The sequence below is a fragment of the Xenia sp. Carnegie-2017 genome, unplaced genomic scaffold (genome assembly GCF_021976095.1).
Source record: "Xenia sp. Carnegie-2017 unplaced genomic scaffold, XeniaSp_v1 HiC_scaffold_14, whole genome shotgun sequence".
Classification (NCBI taxonomy): Eukaryota; Metazoa; Cnidaria; class Anthozoa; order Malacalcyonacea; family Xeniidae; genus Xenia; species Xenia sp. Carnegie-2017.
Window position 1 is genome coordinate 10,946,316 of NW_025813447.1, and position 20,783 is coordinate 10,967,098.

At 34.2% G+C, this 20,783-nt stretch overlaps 6 protein-coding genes and 1 long non-coding RNA gene across 7 annotated transcripts; 2 read left to right on the forward strand and 5 right to left on the reverse strand.

The window, feature by feature from the left end:
- LOC124435433 lies at positions 1 to 1,372 on the reverse strand. The gene is made up of 5 exons (XM_046985370.1): positions 1,175 to 1,372; positions 966 to 1,085; positions 715 to 873; positions 563 to 646; positions 1 to 457 (listed from the first exon to the last, which is right to left on the reverse strand). Exons 1-5 carry the CDS (start codon positions 1,190 to 1,192, stop codon positions 206 to 208), a joined length of 633 nt encoding a protein of 210 aa, XP_046841326.1. The 5' UTR covers positions 1,193 to 1,372; the 3' UTR covers positions 1 to 205.
- Positions 1,348 to 11,426, forward strand: LOC124435423 (DNA excision repair protein ERCC-6-like). The gene is made up of 21 exons (XM_046985360.1): positions 1,348 to 1,651; positions 1,784 to 1,992; positions 2,109 to 2,428; positions 2,520 to 2,688; positions 2,898 to 3,026; positions 3,111 to 3,203; positions 3,896 to 4,092; positions 4,162 to 4,273; positions 4,368 to 4,486; positions 4,677 to 4,857; positions 4,958 to 5,071; positions 5,140 to 5,188; positions 5,259 to 5,304; positions 5,468 to 5,611; positions 6,395 to 6,650; positions 6,720 to 6,815; positions 7,166 to 7,304; positions 7,864 to 9,735; positions 9,889 to 10,200; positions 10,402 to 10,540; positions 10,818 to 11,426. Exons 1-21 carry the CDS (start codon positions 1,582 to 1,584, stop codon positions 10,960 to 10,962), a joined length of 4,911 nt encoding a protein of 1,636 aa, XP_046841316.1. The 5' UTR covers positions 1,348 to 1,581; the 3' UTR covers positions 10,963 to 11,426.
- LOC124435436 lies at positions 4,011 to 5,076 on the reverse strand. Its single transcript, XR_006945034.1, has 3 exons — positions 4,953 to 5,076; positions 4,315 to 4,484; positions 4,011 to 4,236 (listed from the first exon to the last, which is right to left on the reverse strand). It is a non-coding gene; the product is annotated as an uncharacterized LOC124435436 (long non-coding RNA).
- Positions 11,427 to 11,639: 213 nt separating the features above from the next.
- On the reverse strand, positions 11,640 to 13,657 carry LOC124435428. The gene is made up of 6 exons (XM_046985365.1): positions 13,514 to 13,657; positions 12,888 to 13,078; positions 12,760 to 12,816; positions 12,506 to 12,674; positions 12,295 to 12,440; positions 11,640 to 12,159 (listed from the first exon to the last, which is right to left on the reverse strand). The coding sequence occupies exons 1-6, from the start codon at positions 13,539 to 13,541 to the stop codon at positions 11,941 to 11,943; spliced, it is 810 nt and encodes a 269-aa protein (XP_046841321.1). The 5' UTR covers positions 13,542 to 13,657; the 3' UTR covers positions 11,640 to 11,940.
- A 351-nt stretch (positions 13,658 to 14,008) lies between these two features.
- LOC124435430 lies at positions 14,009 to 16,283 on the reverse strand. The gene is made up of 6 exons (XM_046985367.1): positions 16,175 to 16,283; positions 15,265 to 15,486; positions 15,131 to 15,187; positions 14,846 to 15,041; positions 14,432 to 14,565; positions 14,009 to 14,325 (listed from the first exon to the last, which is right to left on the reverse strand). The coding sequence occupies exons 2-6, from the start codon at positions 15,457 to 15,459 to the stop codon at positions 14,218 to 14,220; spliced, it is 690 nt and encodes a 229-aa protein (XP_046841323.1). The 5' UTR covers positions 15,460 to 15,486; positions 16,175 to 16,283; the 3' UTR covers positions 14,009 to 14,217.
- Positions 16,284 to 16,347: 64 nt separating this feature from the next.
- Positions 16,348 to 17,609, reverse strand: LOC124435435 (PRKR-interacting protein 1 homolog). The gene is made up of 6 exons (XM_046985372.1): positions 17,476 to 17,609; positions 17,307 to 17,385; positions 17,134 to 17,234; positions 16,963 to 17,048; positions 16,825 to 16,880; positions 16,348 to 16,752 (listed from the first exon to the last, which is right to left on the reverse strand). Exons 1-6 carry the CDS (start codon positions 17,590 to 17,592, stop codon positions 16,670 to 16,672), a joined length of 522 nt encoding a protein of 173 aa, XP_046841328.1. The 5' UTR covers positions 17,593 to 17,609; the 3' UTR covers positions 16,348 to 16,669.
- Positions 17,561 to 20,460, forward strand: LOC124435426 (ubiquitin carboxyl-terminal hydrolase 30 homolog). The gene is made up of 12 exons (XM_046985363.1): positions 17,561 to 17,837; positions 17,929 to 17,984; positions 18,259 to 18,364; positions 18,443 to 18,543; positions 18,618 to 18,674; positions 18,746 to 18,787; positions 18,865 to 18,916; positions 18,993 to 19,075; positions 19,142 to 19,204; positions 19,314 to 19,463; positions 19,965 to 20,104; positions 20,175 to 20,460. The coding sequence occupies exons 1-12, from the start codon at positions 17,729 to 17,731 to the stop codon at positions 20,371 to 20,373; spliced, it is 1,158 nt and encodes a 385-aa protein (XP_046841319.1). The 5' UTR covers positions 17,561 to 17,728; the 3' UTR covers positions 20,374 to 20,460.
- Positions 20,461 to 20,783: the final 323 nt, after the last annotated feature.

Consider the following 20,783-nt stretch of genomic DNA (forward strand, 5'->3'; position numbering starts at 1 on the left):
TTTTTACTTTCTTTGTTTTTATGTAATTCCTCGGCGTTGAACTTCTCATTTTTCTGTAATCATGATGTATATGACATATGTAACATTGTAGCAAATATAAGTCAATATTGTAACATCTTACAGTACTATCTAACAACATGTATTCATACAAATATTGTTGAACTAGTGAAATATACTATAATAAAAATCCAATGCATTTACATAATTACATGGCTGGGTATGAAACTTGAGGGTTAGAGTTTGACCATTGTGGATTGTAGTTGATCTGTTGACCAGGATTGGAAATACCTGTCTGTGGATATTGATTATAGTCCTGTTGACCTTGTATGTTCCCTTGTAACCCTTGATGTATGTTTAGAGCTCCAGCTGGTTGTCTGAGTTGGATTTCGAAGCAAATACAGTTGATTGAGTTGCATTCTGGCACTTGACAATTGCAAGCACAATTACAATCACCAAACTATAAGGAACAGAAATGATAATATTTGTCCGCTATATGCCATAATTACATTTCTCCTTCTTACCCTTCTCTATCCAATAATAATAAAGACATTCCATAACTGACCTGACACTCTGGGCCATTACAATCAGCACATAAGTCACCTCCAGGTAAATCATTCATGCAACAGCAAAACATATTGTCACATTTCTAAAGTTTTATATTGAAACTGTTTAATATTTTGATACTTTTGAAGTGGCAAGATTTGCGAGTGTTACCTCCTTTGTCGGGCAACATGCATCAAGGCAAGAATTTTTTGATGGAACATTGAAGTCACAAAGTTCTGCAAAATGAGTGAAACACGTGCACCTTGGGCATGAACATGATGTACAACACAGTTCATAGAACCAATCATGGCAGAGATGGACACCACGTGCCTTAAAGAAAGAAATTAGAGTTAACGTATGTATGACTTGCATCTTAGCAATCCAACGTAAGGGGAAAAATATCACAAACATTCAAAAATTACCAGTAAGCATTGACGTATAAATACAGCGATGATAAAAATAACAATATATCCAGCGATCACGATCAACACAATGGCTGAAGTAGTTAGTCCAGAATCATTGTTCGTTGGCGGTGGAGTTGTCTATCGATACAATTAAATACAGATGTAATAGATCCATTATAAGAAGGATATAAAAACGACTTGGATAAGACTACTACGTATATATTTACCGCAGGTGTTGGCGCCATAATTCGTTTGCTTTCTTTTTCATCAACCTCTTCTTGTATGTTTCATAATGGAAAAGAAAAGCCAGTCAATTCTCATCTTTTAAATAAATTTCGGTAAATGCCAGCAAAATTTAAAATGAATCAAATACTAGAAGATAAGGAAGATGGCTTGAATATATAATATGTATATCAAACCTTACACTATCTTACATGAAGTAATGCTTAGAAGCTACTTGGGCATAAATCGCATTACAAAATATCTGAGATCAGTGACAAGGAAAGCGGTTCTTTCAAAAAATTCATGGTCGAAATGCAATCGAAAGCTTATTTCTTTGTCAAAGTTTATATCACCGAGGCGTTTTCTTTCTCGTTTTGCTTTGTTTTGAAAAAAAACCCCACTTAATTAAACGATGGATAATGGTGAAGCTCATAATGCTGAAGCTTTAGGTGACGCTTTGAAAAGTTTGCAACTTCAAGATGGTACGAACTCCTAATTTATTTCACTTTTTATCTGACTAGCACTTTTAATATGAACTGCACAGTATTCAGCAGGGATTGTTTTTTTTTTAACAAAAAAACCTTCTGGATGTAAATGTTAACTTTAATTTGTAGATAATAGTGAAGCACGTTCAAATCCTTCGTCTTCGAGGTGGATATCGAAAGAAAATTTTGCTCTTCGGAAACAGAAATTTCGAAATTACATTGACGAAGCAAGGCGTGCTATGCAGAATGGCAATTTAGAGAAAAGTTTACTACTATACACTAAGGCAAATAATATACACAAGAGCGACAAAGTTGTTAGAAGAATACAGAAGTTGGAGGTATTATGTATTTTAGTAATTTAAAATTGAAAACGAAGTCACTGAACTGATCTCAGTGCTTGTGTGTGTGTAACTTTGTTGATTTTAATATGTTATCGTTCACTTATTATGTTTAGAAAAAATTACAGGAAATACTTCAATCAGATAAAAGCGATGAGGAGGAGACAAGTGAATATGTTGTAGTATCAAAGGGATTTAAAGTACCCCAAAGAATATACAGCAAACTGTATAGCCATCAGAAAGAGGCCATAGTTTGGTTTTGGAAGTTGTTTGAGGATCGTAAAGGAGGAATCCTAGCAGATGATATGGGAATGGGGAAAACAATCCAAGTTGTATCGTTTCTAGCTGGGATGTTTTGCTGTGGTCATGTAAATAATGCATTAATTGTTATGCCATTAGCTCTTCTTGCTAATTGGGAGAAGGAATTTAAAAAATGGTGAGGAATGACCTTTATTTTGTGGTGGAGTGCGTAAATTATATTATGGTATTTTAGTTGGTTAGTTTATCTGGTAAGTTATGTTGTTTAGGGCACCCGAAATCAGGGTTGTTCAGTATCATGGAAAAACTCCTAAACAAAGAGGGGAAATTCTTATTAAGATCCAGGCATTTGGTGGGGTCATTCTAACAACATATGGACTTGCTTGCACTTCTGCATCATTGCTTGGTGAAAATAGACATGGAAATAGATTTACTTGGGTAAGTTGTGTCTTACAATGGTCTTCTGAGTGATTCTCTCAATAATTTCTCCTCGTGAAAACATTACCTCTCCACCTTCTTTTGTTTGTATCATTTTTTAATTTCACTTTTTTATCTTTATTATTAGCCTGTATCTTTTGAAGTGATCTTTTTTCATAACTGCATTATTCCATCAACTATCTTAGCTTGTATCACAAAATTATTTTTAGGACTACATTATTTTGGATGAAGGTCATAAAGTCAAAAATACTGCCAATAAAACAACCATTGCAATACGTAGCATACCTGCACAACATCGTTTCATTTTGACTGGAACTCCAGTGCAAAATAACTTAAGGGTAAGAGCATATAATTTCTACACATACTGTCATTTTAACGTAAGGTTGTGAGTTGAAATGAATTGTTTATTTTATAATTTAAAGGAAATGTGGGCTTTATTCGACTTTGTTTGCCAAGGAGAACTTTTGGGAACTTCAAAGTCATTTAAACAACAGTATGAAAAACCTATTGTTAGAGTAAGTCTTTGTTGGGACTAAAATTGAATTGTATTTATCACTATAGGTTGTACATAGGTATCACTGTTAGGTTAAATTGAATTGGCAACTTCTAGAGTCACGAATCTTATGGAGAACTGTAAGATTAATGTATCTTATGGATAACTGTAAGATTAATGTATCTTTTTATGGATAACTGTTAGATTGTATGGATCTTATGGAGAACTGTTAGATAAATGTATGTTATGGATAACTGTAAGATTAATGTATCTTTTTATGGATAACTGTTAGATTGTATGGGTCTTATGGAGAACTGTTAGATTAATCTATCTTAGGGAGAACTGTTAGATTAATGGATCTTATGAATAACTGTTAGATTAATCTATCTTATGGATAACTGTAAGATTAATGTATCTTTTTATGGATAACTGTTAGATTTTATGGGTCTTATGGAGAACTGTTAGATTAATCTATCTTATGGATAACTGTTAGATTAATCTATCTTAGGGAGAACTGTTAGATTAATGGATCTTATGGATAACTGTTGGATTAATCTATCTTATGGATAAATGTTAGATCAATGAATCTTATGGAGAACTGTTAGATTGATGGATCTTATGGAGAACTACTAGATTAATGGATCTTATGAATAACTTTTAAATTGATGAATCCTCTGAATGATGACTTGAACTTGATAATATCTCTGTTTTAAGGCTCGAGAACGAGATGCTACAGCATATGAGAAAAGAAAAGGACAAGAGTTATCAGAAATTTTAAGAGAGCTCATTGCTCCACATTTCCTGCGGCGCACCAAAGACATACTTGAGATGAAAAAGACTAAATCAAATAATGACATGGCGGATTATGTGGATGGAGCATCAGACAAAGAAAATGAGCCTGATAATACTGAGTATTGTTACCTACATTAAGAAGTTTAATTATTTTATGTCTTGGTTGTTCTTACATAATTTTTTTTCAGACCAAAGACTCCATACCTAACTCGCAAGAACGACTTTATAGTCTGGGTGTATCTTTCACAAAGCCAACTCCGCATCTATGAAGATTTCCTCAGTAAAGATCGAGTTAAAGAGGTTTGTTGTCATCCAAAACATATTTTTTTCAATCAACTTACTTTTCAAAAATGTTTGTAAGTGTTGGAATTCAGTAGAGTCATGTTTGTTTCAGGTTTTAATGACGAAGAGAAGTCCTTTGGCCGAGTTGAATGTGATGAAAAAAATTTGTGATCATCCTCGTTTGTTGTCTACAATGAGCGGTGAAACTCTTGGTCTGCCAGTTGAAGAACTGTAATTATCATGATATACAATATATTACCGATATTTAAACATACAGATAAGCTACTACGTATATTTGTATGATTAGGTTTAAGAAGCGCTTTGCGTCTTTTACCATGGTATTCACCATGAAAGATAAATTATTTTTTTATTTTTCTGCCAGTTGTAACTAGAGATGAAATGTTATTGTTGTTTCATACAGAGATGAAGACAGTGGTAATAAATGGTGCGCACCACCCGTTCAACAGCTTATTGAAGAATCTGGAAAGCTTGTTTTTCTTGTTCAATTATTGAAACAGCTAAAGAGCGAAGGTCATAAGACTTTACTTTTCACACAGTCACGAAAAATGCTAGACATTATTGAGAAAGTTTTAAAGGAAAAGGTCAGTAGGGAATATTGCCTTTCAATTAACATTGCGCATTTTTGTTCGAAGTTTGTTTTGCTATGTTTCAATTGTTTTTTTTTGTTTTCATTTACCTCAGGAAATAAAGATTATTCGTGTAGATGGTACTATTCACAAAATATTTGAAAGAGAAGCTCGCATCAACTTGTTTCAAACAGATCCATCAATATCTGTGTTTTTACTCACAACTCAGGTAGGTATCATGTGTTGTCATGGGGATAGTGAGGGATAAATGAATATTTTTCAATTTTCCATCTTCAGGTTGGGGGTGTCGGCTTGACGTTGACTGCTGCCAGTCGAGTTGTTATTTGTAAGTTTTGACTCAACATTTTCATTTTTAAAAAAGTTCAACATTTATTCTCTTACGCATACTGTTTCAGTTGATCCCAGCTGGAATCCGGCCACTGACGCGCAAGCTGTCGACAGGTATTTAACTGTCCTCATATAAAAGTCAATAGTCCTCCCAGCTATCACCATATTGCAATGGAGACTCCTGCTTTTGGGGCACACTCCAACAAGTTACACATTGTTGGAATTGTATTGCAGTCAGTATAAATTCACATTTATCAAATCGTTTTGTGTCCATCAGATCTTATCGTATTGGCCAGAAGCAATCTGTTGTTATTTATCGTCTCATTACGTGTGGTAGTTTGGAAGAAAAAATCTATCGTAAACAAGTGTTCAAGCAAGCAATCACTAAACAAACGACCGGTTCTTCCAAAAATCCGTACAGGTATGCATTATAATCCCTCCCCAGTCCCACCCACTTTATTTTTTACCTGACTTCTCTATGCATTATCATATGTCGCGTCTACTCACAGTTTCTACCCCCCCTAAATTTAGGGGGGGGTCTTGGAATTTTCAAAAATGCCTTCTTGGTGTGGGTCGAAAAAGTTTTGAATTTCTAGGGGTGGGTTATAAACTAGGGGTGGGTATGTCTATGTAGGGGTGGGTTCCGAGATTTTCCCTATTAGAAAAATTAAAAAATAGATGAAATGCATATATGATAAAAAAGTTAATAACTTCAAAGTTCAACATCACTCAATTTTTGCCCCCATGTTATTGCATCATCTATCTTCATATTACCCTATAAGGGACCAAAAATATCTCCCTAATTTGACACCATGTCATTGCATCAGCCATTGATTGCATCAGCCATTGATTGCATCAGTGAATACATAGACTTTATCAGTGTTGTATATAGTATGCATAGAGAGACCATAAATAAGTCTAAAATCAGCTTTCCCGTAGAAAAAAACGAATTTTTTTTCGGCTCGTATGTAGGGGTGGGTAAATTTTGGACCCAAATGTAGGGGTGGGTTACCAATTTGGGGTGGGTATGTCTATGTAGGGGTGGGTTCCAACCCCTCTAGAAACTATGTTAGACTACTGTCTTGACTTGCGTGTGATTTTACCCACATTCTCCTACCTATTTACTTGAGCTTCGTACACACGCCATCTCTATTACTGAGAGCTCAACTGAGAACACCTGTTTTTACGAATCTCGTTTATTTAGATATTTCACCAGTCAAGAACTTCGTGATTTGTTTGTCTTGGACGATACACGTTGTTCAAAAACCCAACTTCAATTAGAACAAATGCATTCTGTTCACCGTGTGTCTGACACCGTATTGGACGAGCATATAAAGTTTCTGCAAACCACGAGTATTTTTGGTATTAGTGATCACGACTTACTTTTCACAAAGGAAGCTGTCGTCACTGACGAAGAACGATCCGTTGTTACGGAGATAAATGACGTTATCCGGGCACAGGTACAGTTACCATGGTGATAACATTGCAGTCACTTCTCGACAGTCTAATTGTCAGACAATTTCTCCCAGGTTCGTCGTCAGATCAAGATTACGGATCAAGTTCCTAGAGTATTCAAACCTGCACAAAGTGATTCCCGTGGTTTTAAAACTCACACGATAAGCAAGGTAATTACATAACAGGGTAGAATCAACTTTGGTTTCTGTCGGGGTGTGTTCTAGTTTGGATTAGATTTTGGTGGTTATGTGCTACCGAACCATGTCAGACTTTTTTGTTAAATTCTGTTAACTTTTTATTTTGAGTGAAAGATTTTTGAAAGTGCGCTGCATTTAACGCTAATCACAATTGCTTTAGCTTGATTGTTTGATATCTTAGCTATTTTTAGTGAAATTGTTACCCCATCCTTCATACCTTCTTGCCAAGTCTAGAACAGGGTGTACTTTCCTTTGCACCCTTCCCTGAAATATAACAACATTTTGCCATTCTGTGATAGTTTTATTAATACTTTTCTTTGTAGTCTCCTCCTATTGCTAATGACATTATTGATCTAACTGGTTTGAATGAGAAAGTCGATGCTAATGCTTTAGAAAAACAGTTTTCCACAATTACCCTTGACAGCGACACTCCTCGTGATTCACCTGACACTTGTAACAAGAGTAAGTAGGATCGTATGGTGTTATATAAGTACGTGATAGGATCGTATGGTGTTATATAAGAACGTGATAACATGTATGGTGTTAATATATGATGTACATGATAATAGATATGGTTTTATATAAGTACGTGATAACTGAGATATTTATGAATTTAAGACGCTGTAGAGAAGCCCCGACATCTCCTTAATCGAGTAAAAACATTATGTGCTGTATTGGGAATTCGGCGTTTTTTAAACTTACGCAACCCAATTGTTTGGTTAAGTTCATTCGTTTTATTTATCCAATCCAATTTAAGAATTCTTTAGGCATTTTGCCAAGACTAAAATTTTTTGAAGAATCACTGTAAGTTTTCATTGTAAGTTTTCATTTGTAAGTTTTTTAGCATTCGCATGCCGGTTGTGAAAAGGTATTACTTAGAAAACGCGATTCATTTTTGAACAGCGTTAGTTATGAAAATTTAGATTAGTCCACTGCTTAACTCGAATAGCATAAAAAAAAATTATTTTAATTGTATAGCAATCCCTACAACAATTGACATTTGCACATTTTTTCTTTTAAGAAATATGCGTTACTGTTGAGGATACGCACGGTGATAGTGAAGACAGACTGGAGGTTGCAATCAATGAAGTTTTTTATCAAGGAGTAAAAATAAACAATAAAACTGCGGGCGAAAAATTAAATGCATCTGACGTCGAGAAAAACGTCGAGAAGGAAAATGTTTATGAAGATAACAAGACAAAAGAGGATTATATTATTGAGGATGTCGAGGAGGATGGCGAAAATAATGCATCTGACGTTAGGATAGATGGCGATTATAGAGCATATGATGTTGAGAACAATGATGAGAAATGTACATTTGACTTTGGCCAACATGATGAAAATAATGCATCTGACGTTAGGATGGATGACGATAACTGTATATCTAATGTTGAGAAAGATGATCAGAACGGTACATTTGACTTTGGCCAACATGGTGAAAATAATGCATCTGACGTTAGGATGGATGACGATAACTGTATATCTAATGTTGAGAACGATGATGAGAACGGTACATTTGACTTTGGCCAACATGGTGAAAATAATGCATCTGACGTTAGGATGGATGACGATAACTGTATATCTAATGTTGAGAACGATGATGAGAAAAGTACATTTGACTTTGGCCAACATGGTGAAAATAATGCATCTGACGTTAGGATGGATAACGATAACTGTATATCTAATGTTGAGAACGATGATGAGAACTGTACATTTGACTTTGGTCAACATGGTGAAAATAATGCATCTGACGTTAGGATGGATAACGATAACTGTATATCTAATGTTGAGAACGATGATGAGAATGGCACGTCTGATGTTGAGAGTGATGATGAAAATGGTACATCTGATGTTGAGAATGTTGACGAAAATGGTACATCTGATGTTGAGAATGATAAGAAGTATGGTACATCTAGTATTGAGAGTGATGATGAAAATGGTACATCTGATGTTGAGAATGTTTACGAAAATGGTACATTTGATGTTGAGAATGATAAGAAGTATGGTACATCTAGTATTGAGAGTGATGACGAAAATGGTACATCTGATGTTGAGAATGTTGACGAAAATGGTACATCTGATGTTGAGAATGATAAGAAGTATGGTACATCTAGTATTGAGAGTGATGACGAAAATGGTACATCTGATGTTGAGAATGTTGACGAAAGTGGTACATTTGATGTCGAGAATGATAAGAAGTATGGTACATCTAGTATTGAGAGTGATGACGAAAATGGTACATCTGATGTTGAGAATGATGACGAAAATGGTACATTTGATGTTGAGTATGATAAGAAGTATGGTACATCTAGTATTGAGAGTGGTGACGAGAATTGTACATCTGATGTTAAGAATGATGACGAAAATGGTACATCTGATGTTAAGAATGATGACGAAAATGGTACATCTGATGTTAAGAATGATGACGAAAATGGTACATCTGATGTTAAGAATGATGACGAAAATGGTACGTCTGATGTTAAGAATGATGATGAAAATGGTACATCTGATGTTAAGAATGATGATGAAAATGGTACATCTGATGACGAGAATGTTGATCAAAATGGTACATCTGACATTGAAAATGGTACATCTGATGTTGAAAACCATACCAAAAATGGTACGTCTTATGTGGAAAATGATGACGAAAATGGCTTATATGATGTTGAGTATGATAAAAATCATGATGAAAATGGTACATCTGGTGTTGAGAGTGATGACGAGAATGGTACATCTGATGTTGAGAACGATAAGAAGTATGGTACATCTAGTATTGAGAGTGATGACGAGAATGGTACATCTGATGTTGAGAATGATGACGAAAATGATACATCTGATGTTGAGAATGTTGATGAAAATGGTACATCTGATGACGAGAATGTTGATCAAAATGGTACATCTGATATTGAAAATGGTACATCTGATGTTGAGAATGTTGATGAAAATGGTACATTTAATGACGAGAATGTTGATCAAAATGGTACATCTGATGTTGAGAATGTTGATGAAAATGGTGCATCTGATGACGAGAATGTTGATCAAAATGGTAAATCTGATATTGAAAATGGTACATCTGATGTTGAGAATGTTGATGAAAATGGTACATCTGATGCTGAAAAGGGTACATCTGATGCTGAAAAGGGTACATCTGATGTTGCGAATGTTGATCAGAATAGTAAATATGATGTTGAGAGTAAAGATGACAATGTTGTATCTGATGTTGGGAAAGATGGTGAGAATGAAGTTCAGAAAAATAACAAGGATGGTGCATTAGCTATTGTTAATGGTTCAAAGGTTATAGAAATAAAGGATGAAAAAAAAATTGAAAAAAACAGTGGAGGATCAGGCAATATTCCAGGTAAACAAAACTGATTTTATTAATGTGTCGACTTCCCTCGGTAAAAAAAGACAATGCTTTTGATGCATTGAAAAAAACTGAAATTCTGATAATTCTGATATTATTATTATTATTATTATTATTATCATTATTATTATTATTATTATTATTATTATTATTATTATTCTGATATTATTATTATTATTCATTCTGATGTTTTAGATTATGAGTCATCCCTTACATACACAACATGTTGCCCAACTTCCATTCACCAGTCAACTTCATTTAACATTCGACGATGTCCGTGTCTTTTGTCATCGAACGAGAAAGAAGCATACAAGATGTATGTTATAAGTGGAAGGTAATATTGTATTGTATTGTATATTTTCAGCACCAACAGGGATAGGACACCTAATCCAAATGTTGTAACTTTTTAGCTTTAATGATAGTAGTGGAATTGCCGGGAGATTAGGATTCGGGTCGAACCATTAAGTATTCAAAGTAGCAATTTAGTAACTATTGGGAATTTTTTAGCAGTGTATGTGATAACTTTACTGGGTTACAAATTTTGAATTGGCTGCTCAAATTTAAATCAAATTTAGAACATCGCTTTTTCGAATTATCTTTTCTCATTATAGACGCAGTCTTGAAGCTTGCCAATACAATGATGCAATGCAAAATTTCGCTGCGGCTTACGAACTATGCGACTGTGACATTAGATTGAGAAAAAAGATTCAAGAATGTTATAGTTTGGCTAAACATGCACGTCAAAGAAAAAAGTAGGACTGTTATTTTTTTTTCTTTTTTAATGTAGTTTCGTTCCCTGTGTCTATTTTTGTTTAGTTTCCTATGTGTTTTTTTTTCCTTTAATCAGTTTTTTATCTGGTTAGTACCACGCTAGTCTAAAGGGGATGAAGGGCAGGCTGTGGAAAATTATTAATTTGGTTGGTATATAAACAACACAAATAGAAAGCTCTCTACTAGATAAATTATATTAAATGGTAAATAAATAAATCGAAGTCTGGATAGCGAAAATTTCAAATTTGTAAAAAAGGTGTGTGTATTTTTCTTACAAAGAAATTTTGTAATCTTCGAAACAATATTTTATTTCAGTAATTGCACAGTTCAAATCGTATATTATTTTTTATGAACGTTTAAAAAAAATCTGCTATCTAGTGGATAGCGCAATTAGGCCTCCGTGCAACGGGCGCCAGATGATTGTAATAAATTGCTAAATGCCATGTGAAGAATGGGGTAACTGGTGCTTTGAAAAATGATTTAACCAACATTGAATTAAAAAACAAAAATTAACAAAAGAATTTAGCAGAATTACACCACTTTTTAATGGGGAATTTGGTTGTTTATGAACTCAATTTTGCTGCAAGAAAGTAGTAAAATGGCCCGCAGTCTTTAATCCTTGAAAAACGTAACAGAGTTAAAGAGTACAACAAACAATAGAGTTGCTTTTCATTTTGTTACAAATTATAAAATAACCATCACGACATTTATGTACATGATAATATATGCATATATTTTCATACATTTAAAAAACATGTATTCTTTTATATTATAGTACACACTTTGTTAGGTTAGTTGAAATAATAAGTGTTTTCACTGATCCTTGCATTATCATTTGAAAGATAGGGCATTATTGTTCAAGAATCAATGGATCATGCAAGTGAGTTATAGAAATGCTGTGGTGACAAATACAAAAATATTTTTTTAAAAAATAACATGTTGATAAGACTTTCTTTCTATTGTTTATACCCAACTTTTGTCCCTGTATATATCTGATGTTGGTGAAATAGGACTGTTTGGTTCTCTAGTTGAAAAACTCCTTTCACTTACTCCACTCAGGCCTTTTTCTGAGCGAGCAATTGTTGATCCGGTGGAAAAACGAGTATTGTTTTCTAACCACATGGCAGTTTTATGTTCCATATGTTTAAACTCTGAACTTGTTAAGCCTTCCAACTGGTTGATCTAATATAAATAGAAGGTATGATGAAGCATTTAATAATTTTTACGTGAAGATATAATATCCCTTTTATACCCTATTATTTCTTTATTAAAATTAGAAAATTTGTGCTATCAATAGTAATCCTCCCATATAAATACCTGATCCTTCTTCATTTGCTTTACAGCTAAGATACCATCAATAACTCCAGCAATAGAAATGACAATAGCAAAACAACAGCAAATAGCCAACATTACAAATATTCTAGCTATTGCATTCATGTCATCGCAATCCCTGGTGTCAGAGCCTAAAACAAAAGACATGTAAATTATGAACGCATAACATTTTTTGTGCCATATATTCACTTCCTACCAGAAGCTGGTGTTGGATTGTATTTCAGCCCACGGCCATTTGGTGAATCCTCACGGCATTTTGATAAAGTGAGAAAATCTCTAAACCAAAAAGGTTTAGGCAATAAAAAAACTGCCTGTGCTATACATAATAGGATGTTAAACAAGTTAACCAATGCGAAAATGATACCCTGGAAAATAAAAATAAGAAAATTGATAAAATGTATCCCAAACGCAAGGAAGGCTAATTGTTCACAATACATGATCAGTACTGACCATATCACGTTTACGTAGCCACCAAGTCAGAAATCCTAATACAGCAATGATAAGAGGCTAGAGATGGAAAGAAATGTTAATTATACTAATCGGTAAGAATGCACTCAGAGATGTAAATATAAACTTACTCCAGGTCCAGACCAAAGACCATAATACTTGGGATCATTTGAAGCATTGATGTCATCATTAACATCTCTCTCTTGCAGTAGAATGCCACCAACAATAAGGGATATTCCTAAGAAAAACTCTAAAAGACCAATGATTGCTGCCCCTCTTGCAAAAGGCTTAGATAATCTGGGTTTGCCTAGTGGACCTAAACCTAAACAAAAAAAAATTAAAATTCTTTTAATTCAAACTAGCTTCACTGTTTCATGAATTCTTGAGAGATCTTTATTTTGTTTTATCTGATTGTGTAAAGCTAATCCCAACAACATTTCAGCAAAAAAGCTAAATTCCTTGAATAATGTTGAATAACGAAGACAATTATGGCATTATTTATTGAAACAGTTCTATTGAGAGTGATACAGACATTCTTGACAAATGATAATTGTCGACCATAATGAAGACACACAATCAGACGAAGAAAATTCATAAATAAAAACTCTAATCGTCCATAACCCAAAAAGGTCTATGTATGTTTTTAATTTTTTTATGACAAAAACGTCTTTAAAATTCCTCTAGAGAACCACCAGGCAAGACGCCATACAGTTATATTGTTATACAAATATCTATATTTTATTACGACAATACTTACTGAGTTTGCTGTTAAACGCGGAGTCCATTTGTCAAGAAGATATATATCTGTTTGAGGGAAAAATTTGTATAACACGAAATAATTTCCCTGTCGTAATGCGTAGTCACGCTGTTCCGACAATTTGATACTTCCTAGGAATGTTTACAACTACATCTTACCACTTGCTGTGATATTAATTAACCCTCAAATCACGTGGTCAAATTAATCGGTAAAGGCGGATCTCCATTCTACCGATTGTGGTGGTATTGTTGGAATAATTTTGTTTCCTTTCGCCGACTAGAGATGTCAATGATGCGCACAATTTTTACTATTTCTGTAACCAGTAGCTTAATACCATGTTGTACCAACAATGTTGAATTGTTTAAAGATCATGATGGACGTTGTTTTGTAGATATTGATTACCTTAGGTGTTTGCAGTTCTGGAAAGAAACTCCAAATTGTAAGATGTTCAAACATGCGGTAACACAACTTTAAAACGCAATATAGAATGACGCATTTTTCAACTAATTATAAAGGGGCCGGGTCATATTTATTTAGCGAACATAATTCTTTGTTTTCTATAAACTAATGTTATTTTTCTCTATTGTTATGTATCAATCGTAGCTCTATGGATTCTTTTAAGCAATGAAAAGAAAGATTGGAAAAATCACTATCCATTGTGTATTTTTTATTCGAGCTCGTCCGAAGTAGAACGCTGTCAAACATCATTTCTTGAAACCATCTGATTGGTATACAACGTTGTTAAAACTCATGGGTTGAAAGTCATTGGGTTGAGAAAATGGAGCGAGTTGTATTGCTGCTTGTGCACTTTCCTACAAAAATAAAGTATTGACGTTCATAGTGACACACATTCACATGTATATTAATTAGTGGAAGATTTTATTTGCCAATGCAATAGATAGTAGCTAAATCACTTACCGCAATCGAGCGTGCTCTACACAACGCAGCACTTGTGATAAATGTTGTCAAAGAAGAAAAAAGTAATGACGTCAACACTGTTATCGTCACCACCATTAACAACATAGAGATTTCTTTAATATGAGAGCAATAATCTGTAAAAATAGAGAGATTCCTGAATGCACGAAAAAAACTTTTCTACGAGCTTTGATTTCCCGCTGAAATACATGAAAGTTCGAATTATACAGGAAAGTTCGACTTCAATCATAACGCAATTTTAGCCATGTTCATTGATTTTGTAGCTGAATTCTTAATGAATCATCATTAATTACTTCTGTGTGTAAGGGTTATGTGTCCTTGTTCATCTCGAGAAATCGCATTATTAAAGATTTGATGAAATATTAGATGTTGGATTAAGTAGAAGAACTACGTTACCCTGAGTGAAATCCAGATTTGAAGGTGTGGTTTTTGTTTGATTCCAAGCAGCAAAGTTGTCGGCAGTTTCATTTTTGTAACAATATGGTTTTTTCCAGGCATAGTCCCCGTTCTCTATCGTGAATGGTAGCACCATCATTGCATCAAGAACAGCCAACGTATCACATGACAACGACAGGAGCCAATAAATAAATACCTTCACAACACAAGGTAGTTTGAAATCAATTATGAACTAATAAATAAGATCTCGTTAGATAATGACATGCAAATCGAACATGAACTTACCAAACACGACATTCGTGTGTAAACAAGACTGAAACCAACAGTTCCCATTAAGAATAACTGCAAGCAATACGAGTTGAAGTGAAAAACATTTTCGTGGTATTTACATAAAGAATCTCTTGAATTTTTGTACTTACAAGAAATCCCGACATACACCCGAAATAACCTTTTGTAAATCCAGGTATAGAATCGACATCCCAATCTTGTTCTAACATCAAGTATTTTTCACGCAAATATAAACCGCTGGCTCCAGCGACAACGCCAAAAACGCCTGTAATCCCCCCGAATATCATAATTGTGTTTTTTTGTTTCTTCGTGATCACTGCGTTCATCGCTAGTCAGTGAATACCTCGTCCGACCTGTTTACAAGAGTCGAAAAGAAAATAGTTTAAAAGACACATTTGATATCAACTTTTTTGAATTTTGATATGAGTTTGGTTCTTTTTTTCACATTCCTGATTATTTAGTAAATTATCTGGTCTTAACTTTTGTTGCGGTTGTATGCCTTTGCATTTTAAAGCCAAAAGGTCATTCCAGCATGCTTCCCGCTTGAGAAATGCCCTCCCAGCAGGTCTTCACACCCGAGTGGCATTTCTTAAATTTTGTGCATTGTTTCTACTTTTTGAACAAAAACGAAGATACTACATTGGAATTTAATTTTCAAAAATTCAGACATTCTTTGGAGATCCGCAGCCATTCATTTTCAATTTTAATAAACATTTACTTCCTCAAATTTAATAAGTGAATTGCTCGACCTAGCTTTACTAAACTGATGACCCTCTCAAGATTACCAATGTACTTTAATTATATGTCCGCATAACACATAAATATTTATAACTACTTTGATTATAGGCAATCGCCGATTTAATAACTCGGTTATTAAAGCACCTCTACGTCCCGGGTTTATCGGAGACTTTATGTTAAAATAACATACAAAATGAATGATTACCGCTGTAAATGTTCTTAGATGTGCGCTATAATGTTAGTTCAAGAATGATGATCTTAGGTTTGTATGAAAGAATATTTTCAATGGATGCTTTCACTCACCTTATATATATATTGAAATCATGCAATGTCAAAATACCAAATTGTTGAATTTCTTTTTTGGCTTTCAGCTCTGACACTATTTGTAATTATACGTCTTGACTTGTATGAACCAACGTAACTTGACACCAGACAATGTTGTTTGCACACATGGTAAAAAATAGATACTCGATGCGTTTAGATAATGTCATATAATATACTTTAACTAATATCTTTAGGCATAAAGACAAGTAAATAAGTAATAAAAACATTTAAGGGTATTCAAATATGGTAAAATAGGACAGAGTCGCAACTTTATGCATGTTGGTGGGGGAAGTAGAGAGAACATAGATTCCGGTGTGGGTCAGCAGTTGCTTCGATTTCAATTGAAGGATTGGGCACCGTGTGAAATTGTCACCATATTTGTACATCAGTCGTATACTATACCACACACTCCAAATGTTCAATAATGACAAAACGATTATTTACAAATATTCATAAAATTAGTAGCTTTCTTGTTCACGTTTCTTCATCGTCCGTATCATCTATGGATTGTTGAACGTTATGTTCCCCATCTTTATTTTCACTTGGTCTTTCAGCGTCTGTAACATAAGTAATGACGTAATGACATCGACGTCAGCTTATGCATTGTTGTTACAACTACTTTCACTAACCTGTTTTTTCCTGTTTTCTTTTCTTCATTTCGCTTTGTTTTTGTTTCTTTTTCAGTCTAAAACAGCATTAACGACGACAGTAAGGGACAAACAACTGGTATACATTATCATAGTTATGAATGTCATACACACAAGAACCTCTTCGCTCGTTTTTTCGCAGTTCTTTCATTAGCCCTAGCGATGTTCTCTTCTTGCTTTTTGTGATAATCCTCGTCTGCCTCTTCCTTTTATGGCGATGAACAAAGAGAAAAGTCGAATGACGTTCTGAGGCTCGATTTTCATCGTGAATATAATGTCAATGCTACGAACCTTCTTCGCTTGATCGTCAATATACTTCAATCTGTTATTCTCTCTCCTGCGGGTTGCACGATAAACGTGAAACTCCCCACTTCCTGCCCCTGCACTCGAACCTTGACAAACGTTTTATGATTGTAGTCATGGACTTGCATATACAGAATATTTTGATTAATGTGTTAGCTTACCCATTACAAATCGTACAAAGTCTTTGGGGTCGGATGGTTTCCATTCTTTCTTTTTCTCTGGAATTACGACAGGTTTGTCCTTCAGTAGGGAGACAGGAGAAACTAGTTCATTAATAAACCGAAACATTTTTTACCGTTATGACTGACTTTCATCTTTATTAAAACTTACAGGATTACTCATTAGCTTCTCAATCTTTCTTCGCTGAATGTCTTCAGCAGTTTGGGCAACATAAACATTTTTTTTTTCAACTTTTTTTTGATTTTTATAATCTGTATTGTCCGCCATCTTGGAATAACCATGGAGCCGCTGGTCATTTTTGGGCTCAGATTCCTCCGCAAACTTCAACTGTAACACAAGATTGTCACCATGTTTGTAACCTTTTTGTCTTTCATTTAATAAATCATCTTCCTGTCAAATCTATATGGAAGAAAAGGTCTTAGCTGCCATTGGTATATGTTCATTTATTGGTGTACTCACTTATGTTTTGAGTGGCAGAAAAAAACTTACTTCAATTGGACCTGACAGTTTAGGTACAGCACTATAGTCTACATTTATATGGGACAGCATGAAATCTCACAACACGTTGTTTGTATTATAGTTTTTCCTTTCTATTATATTTAGTTTATCCTGGTCTTGTGAACGTTGGCAATTCATGTTACCTCAACTCAGTCTTACAGGTTATAAAGTTTTGCTGTGATATTACAATGTCAACTGTTACTCCATGTGATCCCCTCTACCACTTCTTGCAGCACTTAGTACATTGCACACGACTTCAGTTAAAAATAACTTACTCTTGTTACACAAAATGATTTCAGCAAGTTTTCATTAGTTGCTAAATTTGTCAATACTGTTGTTGCAATAATTGGTGGAGTGTTAGAGAAAAGTAATATGTCAATCTATTGATTTTCCCCTATGTCATTATTGATTCAAGAATTTTGTTGTCATTTTTAGGCGTTGGCATCAGTCTCCATTTTTGTTTCATGGTTAAAACAACATGCCCAAGAAAACAACGATGGCAAGAACAACTTGACAAAAGAACTTTTTAAATATTTGCAAAGTAATTTAATTTTTCTTTCTAAAGAAATGGTTTGTTTTACTTTGATGAAAACTTATGTAATGTCTTATTATGCTTCAGTTCTTAATGAACCAAGCTGTCGTATGGGAGTATCTTTTGATCCAAGCACCATTTTTGAATGTCTATATTCTCATGGATGGGTCATTCCATCTCAACAGCATGTAAGTGAAAGTTTCCACTTATTAGAAATCTGTACAAGCTTGATCTGAAAAGTTGAATTTTGTTAACTGTACAGGATGCTCACGAGATCTTTTTAGTATTATTATCAACTGTGGCAGAAGAGCTGGCTGTGGTAATTCATTGTGGAAAAAATGTCGTCCTTAAAATAATTGTCCTAGCTTATACTCATTTTCTCTTTTTTAGTCACAGGAAATTCATCATAGAAAAATAATTAGTTCACCTGAGGTTTTTTAATTGTGTCTATTTCTGATCAAGTAGGTTGGTTAGGTGATAAGTTTAAAGGATTGTATTTTGTCTTTCAGAAGGAGACAAAGTTTGATAACAATGGTATTGTTCTACAAGGAGGAATTGCTGGTTGGTGTAGCTTCTTTTCAAGTATGTGAGATACATTCTATTCATTTTTCATTGAAATATTTTGAAATGATTTTAGGATCAAAATTACCCACTACGTTATCCTATCCATTTGATGGACTATTCGCAAACCAAATGACTTGTGAAATATGTTCATATAAGGTAAATTTGCTATCAAACATAACAACACATAACTTTTTATTGATGAAATATTTTTTACTTAAACAGCATGCTGTCAAGTTTGATGCATTTCAGACAATTTCTTTGAGCTTGCCATCCATGGGTTTCAGGGTAAGCGGACATTTTAAGGATAGATTCTCAACTGTGAATGGCTGAAATTAATCTCCACTGAATGTAGTGTTAGTTCTTTATATTTTCTGTAAATATTCAATCTTTCAAGACTGAAGTTTGTACACTAGAGATGTTACTGGAAGACTTCATGAACTCGGAAAGTCTAGACTCAGTCAAATGCCCACAATGCTTCTGTGCAAGTTTACAAAGTGGAAAACACCAAAAGACTCATTTCCTGAAGAAACTTAGCATAGCAAAGGTACCTTAAATATTTTGTGTGTTGTGTTATTTTCTTGTCACTTACATTTTTTTTCCAAACACTAAGAAAACAATAGATTTCTAAAAAAAAGGATAGCGAAATTATGAAATTTACGTAGCTACAAGACTGAAACATGCGAGGTGGCTTCACTACTTACTGTCTGATATTCATGCAATTTGATTAAAATGGTCACAAGTTGAGCTGACGTCATTCATTACAAAATAATCTTTAGTATTTGACATGTAATGGCATCAGTGCCATATCATCAGTACTCAATAATAATTGAGTACTGAATAATTGAGTTGTTTAGCACTGTCCGTCTCCCGTAGATTTATTGAATAATTTTTTTGCAAGTTTAAAATTTACTGTATTTCCATCTATCTAATATATAGCACTTTCAACGTGCTGCAAACCATCACTAATGTAATGGCTTGCTAACTTTGGACATGAAGTCCTATTGACTACTGCTTTGTAATCGTTTAGTTACTCCTGTGCTTTTAGTTGCCTTCATGTCTAAGTTTACTTATCAATCGATCGTACTGGCGAGATGACGGCGCTCCTTACAAGAATAATATGTTTGTGAAGTTCTCTGAAACATTGAAGATTGACTCATTTGTGAAATCGAAGCAACCTTGGAATGCGTATGACATGTGTAACTACACTTGTTTGGCATCCTAACGTCCATCTCATTGTGTGTATTAAAATTTCTAGATCATCTGCTCGAGTTGTGTATCGTCTGATGTCTGTAATTGTTCATACTGGAGATGCCAACTGTGGACATTACGTTACATATAGACGAACATCTGGTTACAAGTGGAGTGTTTCTTCAGATGAGAGAGTTCGATCAGTTTCTCTCGATCATGTATTACACACGTCAGCTTATATGATATTTTATGAGAAGAAAACCTAACGAAATTAGTCGTTTAGTTTTAAATGGATGTCAATGCAATGGTAAAAGGTTCCATTTTAATTTAAATTGTTAGTCTAACAAACTTAACAAAATCTTCAATTTATTTTTTAATCTTAAAAAGACCTGGGAACTCCTGCAACAGTCCCATTTGTAACATGTCAATATCTTTCCCCTGCTCTGAGGTCCCCGGAGAAGCACAAAACTGCTTCTACAATTTGAGGATATTCACAAACACGATATTACATCCATTTTTGGTGTAGCAGTTTGGCTTATGTTATAGAAGAATGAATCTGAATTTGCTGCAGCTGACTCTCAGGCTCTATGTAAAAAATTACTCCATGCATCTTTGAAAAAGATGCTCCTTCGTATCAAAAACTTCTGCTCTCTCAAACAACCATGTAACTTAATCA